General features: G+C 46.6%; 1 protein-coding gene across 3 annotated transcripts in view; it reads right to left on the reverse strand.

Moving 5' to 3' along the window:
• HK2 (hexokinase 2) overlaps positions 1–15692 on the reverse strand; it is a 62201-nt gene that overhangs the window by 17694 nt on the left and 28815 nt on the right. For all 3 annotated transcript variants that reach the window (XM_040458410.1, XM_040458409.1, XM_040458411.1), the window contains exons 3-7: positions 9131–9279; positions 4244–4363; positions 3537–3632; positions 2627–2726; positions 2156–2339 (exon numbers count right to left, since the gene is read on the reverse strand). In XM_040458410.1, the coding sequence (XP_040314344.1) occupies positions 2156–2339; positions 2627–2726; positions 3537–3632; positions 4244–4363; positions 9131–9279 (649 nt within the window). The remainder of the gene's footprint in view (positions 1–2155; positions 2340–2626; positions 2727–3536; positions 3633–4243; positions 4364–9130; positions 9280–15692) is intronic.

Raw genomic sequence — 15692 nt, forward strand, 5'->3', positions numbered from 1 at the left:
TGACGCTGTTTTCTTTAGAAGCCAGTCTTTCCGGCTCAAATTGTGTCAGAGAAACTGAAGCTTCACCATTCTTTGTGGCAAAGAAGGCCCTTCCTTGGCATCTAATGATCCGGAGCCCAGAGAGGTGGCCCCCAGGGCCAGCAGACACTAACTAAGCTGGGCTCTAGTGAGGAAACCCAGAGCAAGAGTGTGGAAGGGACTCTGAAGTCACCTGGTACAACCCACCTGGTATGGCCCTCAGGAAGTGACTGGCTGAAGACCCAGGACAAGGTACACAGAGCAGAACTGGAGCTAAGTGCAGAGCTCACAACATTGTTTGAGCAGAGGATTCAAGCACCAGCACAGGCACACTGCCTGGGGAGGCAGCCTGGCTCTAACACTAAGGACCTCGTGTGTCTGTCTGCCTCGACACCTTTTCCAAAATAGCTAGGAGATAGAGATACGGGAGGGGTCCAGTGGGGCTCCGAAGTGTGAGTGATTTATAAAAGCTTTCACTCCAGCTTTTTAAAAACACTTTGTTTCAGTCAACATTTAGAAAAATATTTGTTTAGGGGTGCCAGGGTGGCTCAGTCGGTTAAACACCCGACTTCAGCTCTGGTCATGATCTCACGGTTCGTGGGTTTGAACCCCAGGTCGGCTCTGTGCTGACAGCTCGGAGCCTGGAGCCTGCTTTGGATTCTGTGTCTCCCTCTCTCCCTGCCCCTCCCTCACTTGTGCGTGCACATGCGCTCTCTCTCTCAAAAATAAATAAACTTTAAAAAAAAAAAGAAAAAGATTTGTTTAGAAACACATAAAGAGTGAGAAAAGTTCCTACTGGAGCCCAATAATGACCTCAGGGCTACCTTAGCTGACATTCTGGTAGGTTAGCCCAACCTTTGATTTGTCTAAGTCTGAGACAGTGGTGCGCTCCCAAGGCCGGGCTGGCAATTCTGTCTTCTGACCCTTTAAAGGGCATATGGCTCCTCAGAATGGCTTGGGTGTGCCTTGTTCTTAGAGGCAGACATTGAATAAATGACTTTTGGGTCCATAAATTTTCACCGGCCATGGCAGACACAGCCAGTGTGTGCCTATGAAAATTGCAAGTAAGTGGACTCATGCTTGGATACATGGGAGAAGCTTATGAGTTAAATAAACCACGCTTTGAAGAAGTAAGGACTCTCCCTGTAAAGAAAAAGGGTCCCCGTTGCCGAGCTGGCTTATAGAATTGGGCTTTCCTCCCCAAGCAGAGATCTATGCCAGCGGCTTTCCTGCAATAGTCATAGCAACATAGCATAGACCAGAGGGGGCCTGAATTGCTCAAAACATTTTGTAATTGCCTTCGGAGTTTACAGCAATCCCGGTTTCAAGATTGCTAATAGGGGACACTGGGCCAACGTTGGTGTAATAATGAGAGTGAAATAATATTTCGTAACAGTCAAAAGAAACTAAAAATCAAGTCTAGCCAGGCTGGAGAGTATAACACTCAGGGTGCAAAATGTTGGAGGCCCTCCTGGTCCTGTCCACCCAAGAATGCCTGCTGGGCCACAGGTCTAGGAAGCGGCCAAGGAGTCTCCTTAGCTGGCTTTTCCACAGGCCTTGGGTTTGCCTAGAGCTGGGACCGGAGACCCTAGGTCTCCATGGGGCCCAGCTCAGCCTGCAGGCAACTCTACCATATGTCTGAGTTCAGAGCCTCAGCCAGTGTTGAGGAGACAACCGTGTGGCCTCCTACTCTGGGCAATGGCAGAGGTGGAAGCTACGACAACAGCATTCAGAGACCCTCCCCCTGGCCACCTCAACATGACTTTTCTTCTGTGACTCACAGACTGTTTCTATGGACAACTTACAAATTTAAGGTGGCAGAAAGAAGAGCAGGGCCAACACTTAGAAAAGGACCTTCTAAAATGAAAGCTCTAAAGGACGTAGACAAATTATTACCTACACTCTGGTTTGTCTACTTGTTTTATCTGTTTTAGAGCCCTCTCAGCAATTTATAGTCACAATGCTTGTGATGAGCACACCATTCCCATAACCAGTGGCTGCCCCAGCAACCTTTTGGGGATATAAGACTAAAGCAAAAGTGAGAACCACCCCCACCCCAGCCCTGGCCGGATCCCACCTCAGCTCCTGAGCCCACACACCCCCCACAAGCCCGCCACACACAAGGGGTGCTGCTCACAGTTGCTTCCCAGGGTTCAGGGAGCCCATGTCGATCTCCTGATCAAACTCAGTGCGGAAGTCATCAAGTGTGCCGTCGTCCCCAAAGGCCCCCCACTCCATGTTGATACACATCCGCCCCTCGTCGCCCTCCACCATGTCAATGTGGCGCATCTCTTCCATGTAGCAGGCATTGCTGCCCGTGCCTGGCCAAAACAAGGGACTGCTCAGCACCCACCTACACCAGCCTCTCTCCAGCCCCCAGCTCCCTCTTACTCCCCCATCCTGAGACCACCTAGGGTGGTTGGGATTCCCCAGTGCAGGCTCCTGGAGTATCCCAACATGGTCCAGTCCACAACCACCTCCAACCCACAAATCCTGGCTCAGCCCTCTGAAGTGACTGTACCACTCTCTTCTAATATGAATTACAAAGAGTCATGCAGGCCATGGAGCCCTCCTCCCTTTCCAACCCCCACACCCATTGTTCACTCACCCACAATGAGACCAATCTCACAATTCTGGTCATCATAACCACAGGTCATCATGGTCCCAACTGTGTCATTCACCACGGCCACAATATCAATATCAAAGTCCTACAGGGATAAAAGCGGAGCTCTGACCTTCACCATCACAGAAAGGTTGCAATTGTGAAGATGGAGATAAAGAGCAGCAAGGCACAGAGCTCAAGTGCATTAGGGCTGCCTCCTTACTGACCCTACTTGAAGCCAAAGAAGGTTAGAGCTGGGAATTGGGCTCAGATGCAGTCTGACAGCAGCAACTCACTCCCCACCCTGCATGTCCTCACCATGGAAGCCACCGCCCTGCAGTCTAGTTTACAGACACCACTGCACTCACAAGAGCCCACTTTGTCATTGTTGTCCCCTTCTCCTTCTCTCTCTTCTTTTCTCTCTCTCCCTCCCTCCCTCCTAACATCTGTGACCAGGCCTTTATCTTGTTCTCTCTCTGCCTCATTCCATCCTAATGCCAACATCATCCCAACCTTCTTAATTGAAAATGATATTCAAGTCTTCTTCAGGTTAAAGACTGAAGGGTTTTTCCTGTACTGAGGCTAAGATTATTTATCCATCGTGATAATCTGAAGACCCAGAAGCATCTGATTATATGTAAGATTATCAGTGTGGCAATCATTTTGCAGTATATGGATGCCAAATCATTATGAGGCATGTCTTAAATTTAGCTGTATGTAAACTATATCTCAATAAAACTGGAAAAAAATTAAATCTTATTAGGTAAACCTAGCAGAGAAGGAAGAGAAAACCTCTCCTTAAGAACCACAAAAAGGTTCTCATGCTGATTTGGGAACAGACTAGGAAAGATTTCAGAGTGGACCCATAAGAATGTAAAGAGCCTCCAGACCCCAAGCTCCTGCCTCCCCAACTCACCCCTCTCCTCTGGATGGCCTTCCGGATCAGAGTAACCACATCTTTGCCTTCCACGCCACTGGACTTGAACCCCTTGGTCCAGGAGACCAGGAAACTCTGGAAAAGGACCAAGGAATGAACACTGACCACACTACTCAAACAGCCATTAGTGAGTGGAGACCTCTGCCATGGAGCTAAGCTAAACTACAACCGTGCTTAAATATTTGTACTACTTCCTGACTAGCCTAGGAAAAAGAAACTGGGGCTTCATCAAAGACCCAGAAAGAAGATTAAATGAATGATTCCTTCATGACCTACTGCCCCCAAGAACTGAAAAGAACAGGCTATAGAAATGCCAAAATCAGATACTCTCATCATTAACTCCCCAGGCATCTTTCTTCCAAGGATCTTTATTATGATACTCTAGATCAAAGGAGTTCCTAATTTCTCATTCCTGTTTCCCTACAAGGGATAAAGATAATGTACTTCATATTGTTCTTTGAGGGAAGAGTGATAAAGACCCTCCCCCCCGCACTTCTGATACTTCACCATCCCCCCCCCCAGACCTACATACACTCACCCAGAAGGACAGAACTCTTAATACTCAAACCTCATCCAAACAACCATCAGAGCCGCCTCTAAAACCACAGCAGCAACTGGCTCAAAGTTCATCCCAGACCTCCCAGCCCAATGAATGAAGCAACAAGGGTCTAAAGAACTCATCTTACCTCATCTAGCTTCGTTTGGACACAGGGGAATGAGAAAGTAAAACCCAAGGGGAGCTTCTTGTCTTTGATTTGTAGCTTATCCATGAAGTTAGCCAGGCATTCAGCAATGTGGTCAAACAGCTAAGGGCACACAACACAAGAAGATGAGAAGGGAGGGAGAGAACATGGAAATTAAAAGCATACATACACATTGGGCTCGGCAAGGAACTAGCTGAATGTGTGCAAGATACGTATCCCTTCTGAAGTCTTAATTTGCTCACCTATAGAATGAGGGTGACAACTATACCTGCCCTCAGAGTTACCACAGGGATTAAATGAGTCACACATATAAGGACTTCACAGCAGTTAGTGCTGATTAAATACTGTCTTCCACTCAAACTATTTATCCAAACCACTGTCAAAATAACCCTGTGAGGCAGGGGAAATCATAGCTAAAGCTAGTCAGAAAGTCATCACATACTCTGGGAACAGAACATCCTTTGGTGGCTCTGCCAGAACACTCCTTGTCATGGGTGCACAGCTGACTGTCTCAGAAAGGACAGCCCATCTTACTGCCAAGAAGTATTCTAGCATCCCTGTCTCTTGTGACTGGGGAGGGAATGGGACATTCTCTGGTTGGCATTCATAGAATGAACTTAACAAAATAATAATAATAATAATAATAATAATAATAATAATAATAACAACAACAATAACCCATATTTTTCTTCCATTCTGGAAAAGTAATTTCCTAGGAACATTTCAAAGAAGTATCTTTGTTTTTTAACTTCAAAATGAAAAACCCAGTAAGTCCATGAAGAGCACTGAAGAATGTATAGGGTTTTACGGATGGGCAGCCTCACAACTGTGACCATGCCAAGCAGGACCCACAGCTTCTAAGAAAAAGCTGTATTTATAATTATCCAGGCTTTCGATCAGTCCCAAGGCCCATAGCCCCATAGCTTCCTTCTTGCCCAGTGAGCATCCTCAAAGAGAGGTAGTGACTCCCTCCAGATGCTTAGAGTCTGAGGCCAGGGGCACTCTGGTACAAAAAGTAAGCAGAGGCCGAAGAGACTAAATAGGTGCCATGGGCCAGGTTGACCAGATGGCAAAATCTAAAAGCCAAGGGGGATGGATGAAAATATACCTTTTCCTTTCTAGACAGAAGCAAGGAAGATCCCACTAAACCAGAGGTTCCCAAAATGTGGTCCTAGACCAGCAACAACACCACCATCATACTCTAAATGTAAATTCTGAAGCCCAAACCTAAACCTACTGAATCAAAAACTGCAGGGGTGAGGCCCTCCAGGTAATCCTGAAGCAGGTTTGAGAACCACTGCCCTAAACCCCAAAAAGTATTTGCATTTACAAAGGAATTAAGAGGTTGCAGGTGGCAGGGTAGGCTGAGAGGCCCACTGGCTCCCCAGATGTCTGGGGTATGCTCAGTGGGAGTGATCCAGGAAGACAGGCCAACCCCATCTAGAAGGTGGCCAGCTCTAACAATGTCCTGCATTGATCCTGCCCCTCTGTCTAATCACATGCAAAATTAACCTCAGCTGATGCTGAAACTCTCGATCTCCAAACCAAAACATTCTCAAGAGCAAAAAGATTGGGCAATGACAAACCTCTCTCACGAAGAGGATCACCAATGCACAAGTGCTAATTACCTTGAGCAGAAGCCAAGTATTTTAATATGACATAGGGTTTTTAGATAGATACTCAACAAGTTCTGATTTTCTGTTGGGAAGTTGATCAGAGACAAAATTTACAAATCACCAACTCCCAGCACCTTCTTCCTGGTACTCTAGTCATCAGAGATGAAGAGGGGGAGCTTTAGAAGGGGGGAAAAGCAAAATGGTTTCCCTCATCCAGCCCCGATCCACTGCTCCCTTTCCAACTGTGTTGCCAACGAGGAAAGGCAGTGAAGAGGCACTAAATTATATGCTGCCTGATACAGTAGCCACTAGCCACCTGTTATCTTAATCACTTAAAATGTTAAAAAATTTAATAGTTACTTCTTGAGTCACAACACTAGCCATATTTCAAGTGCTCAATGCCACTAGTAGCTAGCTAGTGGCTTCGATATTGCACAGGGCAGATACAGAACAGTTCTACCATTGCAAAAAGTTCTACTAGACAGTACTTGGTTAAGCAAGAAAGAGCAGACCATCAGCTTCCTTAATTGGAAAACTATCTCCTTTTCTATTAGCTGATGATCTAAGGATAAGATACTGGGAGAAAGAGCTAATACCTTCCTGCCATAAAAAGTCTCAAAGGGCATCATTTCATAAGGTTAGAATGGTTTCCTTTTCCTTATTGGTCTCAGAATCTGTTCACTCCCCTTCCCATAAGATACACTTTAAAAATCTAAAGTGGCCACTATTACAATTTGCAATTCACTGCTCTCAAGTGCAAGTTTATGTGCCTGAAGACAGATTTTATCCAGGAACCCACACTGTCCAGGTTGACAGATCCTCAGAAACCTTTGCAAGTTTAGGGTTTGGTGATTTGGTCTTGGTTTTAATGAAACTTTACGTTTAAAATCCATTTGTTCTCCTCCCAATTAAAAGACTGATACCTACCATCCAAAAAAAAAAGGATAAGGAAAATATAGGGAGAAAAAAAAGCACCAGCAATTCCACCACTAAAATATCCACTATAAATTTCGTTCCAATCTTCTTACCAACTGGTTTCTGCTTCAGGCATATAGTATTCTTTCCCTTCCTTAGGGTGAAATAAACACCTGTATTTTCTTCTAATTTTCTTAGGTTTCATTTTTATTTAGCACTTTTCCATTTATTCAAAACTTTTAAAATATCACAATAGCTTTATGTTTCTTCCCGGTGGATCTCAGATTTTTTTTTTTTTTTTTTTTTTTTTTTTCAAATTTGGACTAAACATTGTCTGTATGTCCTGGAGCTATGTGAGAGCTCAAATCTCAGTCTCAAGGATTTTGCCTCCCTTGTCCAACCCCAGCATTAAAACAAGGAAAGCAGATTTACCCTCAGAGCTGTACCCAGGGACAAATAAAGAGTCTAAAAGTATCTCCCCCACATGATCTACTTGTGGTCTGAAATTTCCTTCTGAGGAGGTGGCCCAGTATGGTGAGAACCATACACTAGGCCCCACCTCTTCTAAACTCTAAGGCCTAAGAAATGGTGACCACACTGGAAGTGCATCTTATTGGATTTCATTTCCTCCATTCACTCTTTTATTGCGTACACGCTGTGTAGAAAATACAACAGGAATAACCACTGCTCAAGCTGAGAGTGATCCCTATAGCAGTGCTATCATCCAGGAATGTCTTCAGTGACTGGACTGAGAGAAGTTGAAGGAGCAGGAAGAACACCCCAAGGAAGGTTCTTTCTGAGCAGCTGAAAGGGGAGACCAGGTTCCCTGGACACCCAAGAGCAGAAAATAATGCTGGACCCGTGGCTGATACCCACCACCTGGCCAGATACTTCTGGTGTGGTGGCAGTGAGAGTCCCCTCTCTAGAAGGGATCCCCTGGGGGAACTCTTGGGAGGGACAGCCCCCAAAGGGCCTGCCCCACAAGATTTCTTGTCTGTAGGAGCACCAGCCCCTTCAGGGGGCACCTCCTACTCTGGAAGCAGGGCAGGTAGTCGGGATCTAGGACCACCATGTTGCCTAATTCCAGGAAGCACCACTCACATGGACCACATCGTGTGGCCTACCAAGTGGACAGAGCCCCCTAGAGTTGTGCAGATACAGGTTCTAATGTCATCAATCGGGCTTTGTGTTGTGCCTCTGGTCCCAACCACCCCTATGATCTAAAGCCAAGTCATTCACTCAATCTTTTAAAACGCAATTCCACATCTATAAAGCAGATAACATGAACACTCAGCCTCACAGGGCCAGCATGAGGACAAAAAGAGGAAATGCATACAAAAAGCTTTTGCTCAGCCTGACACACAATGGGTCATCATGTGTCAGCTCCTCCTCCTCCTGACAGTCACTCATCCACTTCAACCCACTTATGACCTTCTGTGAGGGGTGGGGTGTGTGACCTGGTGGTCCAGCTGTGCTGTAAGCCCCGGAGGGGAGAGGCCAGGACTTTAATTCCCAGCAAGGATCACTGCCCAATGCATAGTAGAAGCTCAATATATGTTTGGAGACTATCACAGTGGCAATCCCATCCTTGCTGCTTTTTTTCTGGCTGTTACTGAGAGGATTCTTTCTTGGATTTCACATTTCTTCTGCATTCACTCCTTTGATTGTTTAAATGCTCTAGAAGCCACAAAGATATGGGGATGACCAAGCAGGATTTGGGGCAATATGTCCACTGCAGTGCCAGGTGGGACAGACTGGATTTTGATGCTTTCTCAATAGGCTTCCATCCCTGTGTGCATCCTTCTGTTTTAGACAGTCAAGAAGAGAAAGAGCAAATAACCACAAAGGTAAAGGGCCAACTTCCATTTTCATGTGATGCTACGGTAGCAAGTATACACCAAAGAGGGCTGCAGAATGACCACAGTGGCAGGTGGCGGTGTCAAACCACAACTGTGTCTTCTGACTTGCTATTCAGCGGCATCACTGCCAATCACAGGCGTCTGGCAGCGTTGGGCCCAGCGTCCTGACAGCAGACTTTCATCGGTAACCAGCCCACGCAAGCAGACCTCAAAAGACATGGCAAATCAAAACACCACCTGCTATGGTACATCCGGACCCCAGGGCCTCATTCACATGTTCCCTGCTCTCTGGCCCGCATGCACCTCTCCTGATGGAGGCGCCCTACTCAACCTCCAGGCATAGAAAGGGATCACCAGGCAGACATATGCCAGGAAACCTGAACCTTAGTCAGGGTCTCCTTCCCCCAGACAGAGGAAGAATAGAGTCTGCTCCCGTGGGGCCCAGAGTCCCAGTGGCCGCTCTGAGAGAAGGGTCATACCTGGGTGCCGCTGCCTCGCATGAGGTCCTCAGGGATGGCATAGATCTGGTTCTCCATCTCAACCTTCTGGAGCCCATTGTCTGTTACTCTTACACGAAGCACACGGAAGTTGGTCCCCCCAAGGTCCAGAGCCAGAAACTCTCCATGTTCTATAGAGAGAGGAAAGGCCACTATTAGTTTAGGAAAGACAAGATCTTCACAGAGACCAAGACTCAAAACCCATGAGTCCCTCCATAAACACTGGTCATCTACCAGTGATGGAGTGGCCAAGGGGTCTTACTTTTTTCCATAAACAATTATGATGATCTGATTCTTTTTCTTAATGCACCTTTATATTACTTTTAGAATTCACACAATGAGGGGTGACTGGGTGGATCAGTCGGTTAGGTGTCTGACTTCGGCTCAGGTTGGGATCTCAAGGTTCGAGAGTTCAAGCCCCGCATCAGGCTCCATATTGACAGCTCAGAGCCTGGAGCCTGCTTGGATTCTGTGTCTCCCTTTCTCTCTGAGCCTCCTCCACTTGCTCGCTCTCTCTCTCTCTCTCTCTCTCTCTCTCTCTCAAATAAAATAAACATTAAAAAATAAAAAATAAAAATTCACACAATGACACAGCCTCACATCCAATGATAGGCTACCCGCTCCCTCACAAGAGCTAACTATTTCCCAGGGACTTTCAGCCAAGTCCCCATCAAGCTCAAGGGGCCCATCAAGCTCCGTACCAGGAGTCCACGCCTCAGTTTTGCTCTTCGTGCCCCAGGACACCCAGCACACTGCTATAGGCCTATGGGCCCCTGGGTCTTCAGCCAAATTGTGGTCCCCATACAAAATTTACTTTTTAATGTTTGAATACAATGATAGCAATATCCTATGGCAGGATAAGAGGGTCATGTGATGACGCAAATGGGATCCAATGGCTATAAATTAAGAGGCCTAGCAAACCAGCCAATCAGGTGCCCCCCAAAAAGATCCCAGGCTTATTAGAATGTGAGAGAATGCTGACCCAAGGGTATGTAAGACAAGAGTCAGGCCACTCAGCTGATCCACGGAGGCAGGCTACAGAGCGGGGATAAAGGGGGGACAGGGAGACTCCACAAACACAAGTGGGTCAAGATCTTCAGGTGTCACCAGGAAGGCACAGTCCCCCCTCCCAGGAAACGAGCAGTGTCGACAGGAAACATCCAGATTCCAGACAATAATACAGCTGGTTGCAGGGACACGCTCCATTGTATGGCACAGAACAAAAGTGCTGAAGAGGCACGGAGGCCAGAGCCAGGGCTGGGGGCTGGCAGGGCAGGCAAGAGCTGGGGGAGGTGGGCTCACTCCCTCAGCAGCCTCCCCCACAAGCAGTGGTTCCACCAGTCTTCCACTGCCCTGCCCCACACCTTCTCGAAGGAAACAGAATTATTTCCTAGGGAATTCACTTATTGGCATATTTGTCAACACTCAGCCCATTTCCAGGTGGGTGACAGCCACTTAAGTACAGCAGAATGGATTGGGAGGGGCAGGAAAAGCTCTGACTGAATGAGCCAACATGGATCCATTCTGTGCCCAGGCCCTCTCAGCAGCAATAACTGTTTGGCCCTGAGAAAAGCTACTTCTGCCCGGCTCCCTGAGGGCACAACCCACAGCCTAAGAGCACACAACTGTGGTCTGGGAGTAGCAACATACAGAGCCTGGCTCTGGAGCCCACGTTACCTGTGTTAGAACTCTGGCCATGTTGGCCATGGCAAGTCCTTGAGCTTCAACTGCCTCATCTCTGAAATGGGAACATCATAGTCCAGGTGGTTGTTATGAGGGGAAAAACTAGACACTGTGCCTTAAACACCCAGCACAGTGCCAAGAACTTAGGACACACTCCATAAGTACTAGAAACTTTCCATCCAGGCCTCCACACACTGTCCAACCCCCACACCGGTGTCCCCCAGGCCCACTGTTAGGGCTGCCTCTCAGACTGAAAAGCAAAATCACCCTCACCAGCGGGGACAGAAGGAACCTGTCCAAGAAAAGCCACTCGAACCTGCCCCAGTGACTTCAGCATTCCTCCTCTGGGGCGCTACTTTTCAGTCCCCTCTCTGGCATCTGGAGAGCCTCCCAACCCCACCAGCTACAGCTGTTAAATAGCTGGGGCAACATCAACCCCACCTGGGGTGACTCTGCCCCTCTCGTGGCCATGGGCGACTTTTCCAGGCACTCCAGTTCTGAGCCTCCCCTGGTAGTGGGAACCCAGCCAGACTGCAGGAAAAGCTATGTGGTGGTTGTCATGGGGGATGAAAAGGAAAATCAAAGATGAACTGCCTGCATCAGCACTCTGTAGCCTAGGATGCATGCAATGCGCTGAATCGGCGACCACGGGGGTCATGATTCAAGGCCAGCCCAGCCTCCGTTCCCAGGAAGGAATGTCATCCCTTGCTTTCTTTTCAGACTCTGCCGGAACAGACATTCCTCTGCATCCCTCCTCCCCGGCACCCCTTCTGCAAACACATGGGATCACAACTACCACAGCCAAGGACTGTACTCCTTCCAGGGTCTAATGTCTCTGAGGCAGACCCAGCACCAGGACTCCTGGAGCTAAATCCTAAGGTGACCTCGTGGGACAGTGGACAGACCCTTCCTAGTGCTCACCCCACACCATGCGTGAGAGGCTCCCACAGAGCAGTGGTGAAGGGCTGGGCCTTCAGAGATGGGCAGACAGGCTTTGTTTTAAATTCCAGCTCAGCTTCCTCACTACCTATGTGGCCTCTGAGCATGTCACCTCACCTACAGAACATGGCCCCTAATGCTGACTTCTCCCAGGGGTTGTGAGGTGGACATGAAATACCAAACACACTATGCACAAATATGTAGGTTCACAGTAAACCATCAATAAAACTACTGTTCTATTCTTTTGTTGATTATGTAGTTCTTCTCAGGCCCTCCAATCCCTACCTACACCTACTCAAGTGGCTCAAGTCCCACCTCCACCGTGAACCTTCTAGGACATTCCAGAAGCCGAGAGCAGACAGAGGAGTGTATGATGGAGCATGAAGGAGCATCACATCTATGGGCCTGGGACCGTCAGACTAGACAGGGTGGGGGTGGGAGCAAGGCTCTAGGGCCGGAAAACATGCCCACAGTAGGTTTCTTAAAGTGCACAGCCATGTGACAGAGGACCCAATAAGGTCCAGAGAAATCATTCTGCTGAATTATAGCTGGTAACATATTTGAGGCAACATATTAAGAAAACATCTCCTATTGCATTTGCTCGTTGATGGTTCATTTGTTAAACAAAATGTCTGAATACCAACCGGTTTATACATGAGACCATCAGGTCAAAGGTAAGGTTTCTTTCATTGTTGAGCATGCTGTTATGTCTGGAAAGCAATTTAACTTTCTAAAAATAATAAAATATGAACATCTGATTTTTTTTCTAAAAAAGCTCAAACAGTACAAAAGTGGGAAAAACAAAAAGCAAATCTCTTTTCTTCTCCAAATAATCACTATTAATGTTTCTTGGGTGTCCTTAGGTACATTTATTTTATAAAAACAGTGGAGGCTGTTAACAGACACATTCAAAGAAAGGGGTTGGAATTGCTGGTTCTAAGGATGTTGTGTTTTTAATTTGGAAGACATTGCCTACAAGTTCATGCCTAAAAGTTCTCAACAATTTCCACACAAACCAACAGCTAAGTTTTGTTCTCACCAGGGTCTCATGTTATGTGGCAATTAATCTTTGCCAACTTCTTTGGTCTAAGTGGTATCTCCTTTTTTTAACTTGGTTTCCCTCTTTTGTGTAAGGTTACACTTTTTGAATTGTTAACTGGCCTTTGGAATTCCTTGTTCTGTGAACTTTCTAGTCACATCTTTTGCCTTTTTTTAAAATACATTCATTATTTTCTTAATAGCCTAAAAGAGCTCTTTGTATATTAAAGAAAATAGTTTTTTGGTTGTATATTTATAATTATTTTTTCCAGTTGGATATCTGTCTTTTCATTTTATTTGCGGCATTTTTGGCATGCAAAAACTTTTTAATTTTTATGTTGTCAAAGTATTTGTGGTTTCTGGGTTTTAGGTTTGGTCCATAGAAATTCTGAAGATTACAGTAGTAGCCCTCCCTTTCTAACACCCCCCAACTCCTCCTAAATGTGGCCACCACCGCTGCTAAAATAAAGGAAGTGAAGTTCCACTTGAGGTTTATTTGAAAGATCAAATTAATCTTCTGTATTTCTTTGTTGTTGTTGTTGTTGTTGTTGTTGTTGTTGTTGAAGCTCCCCCACCCCATCCATCGCTCACAGTAGGCACATTGCTAGGGGCACCCAGCTGCTCGCCACATGGCCACCATTTTCCCGTGGCCACCATTTTCGTGTAAATTGGCCCAGGTGGGAGAACCCCCTTCATAAAATTCAGCTGTGGAGAATGTGGGCATTGATCCCACTACTTCTCACATGCTAAGCAAGCACTCTACCATTTGAGCTAATTTCTCAGCTCCCGCTCTACTTTTTTTAAGGTGATTTTATAGCAAAATGAAGACAGAACCCTGTCTTCATCTCTCTCGTCCCTGGGACAGAGTTCAGACTTCATCATTGGCATCTGGATGACTGTGGTAATGAAACAATGGAAAGGCAGAGGCAGGTATAAGGGAGATTGAGTTGACTGAGAGCCCAACACTAGGTGTTTTTAATGGAAGATAAACTAACATTTGTTAAGTGATGGTCACTTTGTTTATAAGCATTAGCTCATTAATTACCTCAGCAACCCTATGGGGCATTAAAATCCCAATTTTCCTGATGAAAAAACCAAGACTCAGGTCAAGTAACTGAAACCAAGATTCATAATTCAGGTCTGGTTCTCTAGCAAAGTTTTCTATTGTGATGAGCAAGGAGGTTCCTTCATGGGAAAGTTGTAAATCCTCAAATAAGGAATTCTTCTTTAATAATGCCAAAGTATATAATGCCAGAGGTCACCAGCAACCTCCAAGCTGGCCTGGGTGTCAGAGGAAGTGATACTGTAGTTCATAAATTGAGTCATTTGATTAAGGTCACACAGGGATAAATGACTGCTGGGTCCATCTGACCTCAGAGCCCGTGCCTATCCCACTGCACCATACCCATGTCTCTCGTTCCTGGAAGCTGAGGAGGACCTGACACAGAATCCAGGATGAGGCAAATAAGCCTCAGAAAGCCTGAAAAAGAAAGCAAAGACACCCTAATCTTTTATCAGTGACTGCAGTCCATCTCCACCCCCCACCCCCAGGCCTACTGGATGGCCAAGTGCTCTCAGACTTGAATGGGAGCTGGCAGACACACATCCTCTGGCCAGAGGTGAAGCATCCTTCTCCCCCAGGAGCCCAGAACCTTCCAAAGCTTGTTGATGCAGGCTTTTTTGTAGCCACAAGTTGCTGCCATCTCAGACAATCACATAGAAACTCTGTTCCCACCAGGCCCTCTCTGCTGAAGGTCCTCCTAATTAAAAGCATTTCCCTCCAAAACCAGACAAGAGAAGAGATACCAACCCTCTTCTGAAAGAAAACAAGGACTCAAAGAAGCACTGCTCGCACCCAGTGAAGAGGAACTGGCGACAGGGGCATTAAGTCACACCACCCTCCAATCCCCATCAAATTGCCCAACAGTTAAGATCCGAGGTGTTCTGTCTGGCAGAGTGTGTTTGCTGACTCATTTCCCATCCTGGACTACCATTCTGCCCACTTGCAGTGAGGCTCTTATCAAATACATAAGGTCAGCAAGATAAAAGGGTTTCAATTTCTCCTGGGAACTCACCTGTCTCAGGAAAAGGCTGAGGAAAACTAAAATGGCATTAGACTGGCCACCTGAACGTGACAGTCCCCATCAGGTTGGTGGATCAGACACCAGAATGTGTCGGAGCAGGCCGTAACTCCCTCATTGTTAACAGCACACAAATACGTGGCCTGTACCTGGCAATGTTCACACAATTTTTGAGGAAGGAAAGGCAAGGGCCAACTGAATTTTCCAACAGGATCTATTTTCAATCATTAAGTACTTGTCACTAATTAAAATAGCTCCACCACCTGTTCCTCCCAGCAGCACTTGCAGCACTGCGCCCACCAGTGCTCTAACAGTGACTTGCAAACAGCTTTGGTTTGGTTTTGTCTTTTGAAGCAACAGTGACCTTCGTCAAAGGCAACCACATTCGTTTAGAAGGGGCAGTGCCCTGCAGGGTTATGGTTGGAGCCAGAGCCCAGTCCCCTCACACCAGAACTTCTTCAGAACCACAAGCTCCAGAAGCCTCTTTCTGAATTAGCAGCTTTTACGCAGCATTCCCAGAGTTCTGGGATCCTTGAAGGTGGTGAAGTCTGGCCTCGGTGGGTCAAGGAAGGCCAATCAAGGTACAACCTCACCCCCCACCTCCTCACTTCCAATTATATCTCTTTCCTCTACTTTCACTGTCTTAGATATGGGGTTCTACATAAGATTTCATTTTGTTTAAGGTTGGGAATGGGGTCCACTACTAAAACCAACATTTTAAAAATCACTATGTTGAGAGTCAAACACTGAAAATCTATTCTAGACCCTGCCAACAAAGTGCCTCCCAGTCTGCAATTAGCTAT

The sequence above is a fragment of the Herpailurus yagouaroundi genome, unplaced genomic scaffold (assembly GCF_014898765.1).
Source record: "Herpailurus yagouaroundi ecotype Mexico unplaced genomic scaffold, PumYag 221, whole genome shotgun sequence".
In the NCBI taxonomy this organism is placed as follows: Eukaryota; Metazoa; Chordata; class Mammalia; order Carnivora; family Felidae; genus Herpailurus; species Herpailurus yagouaroundi.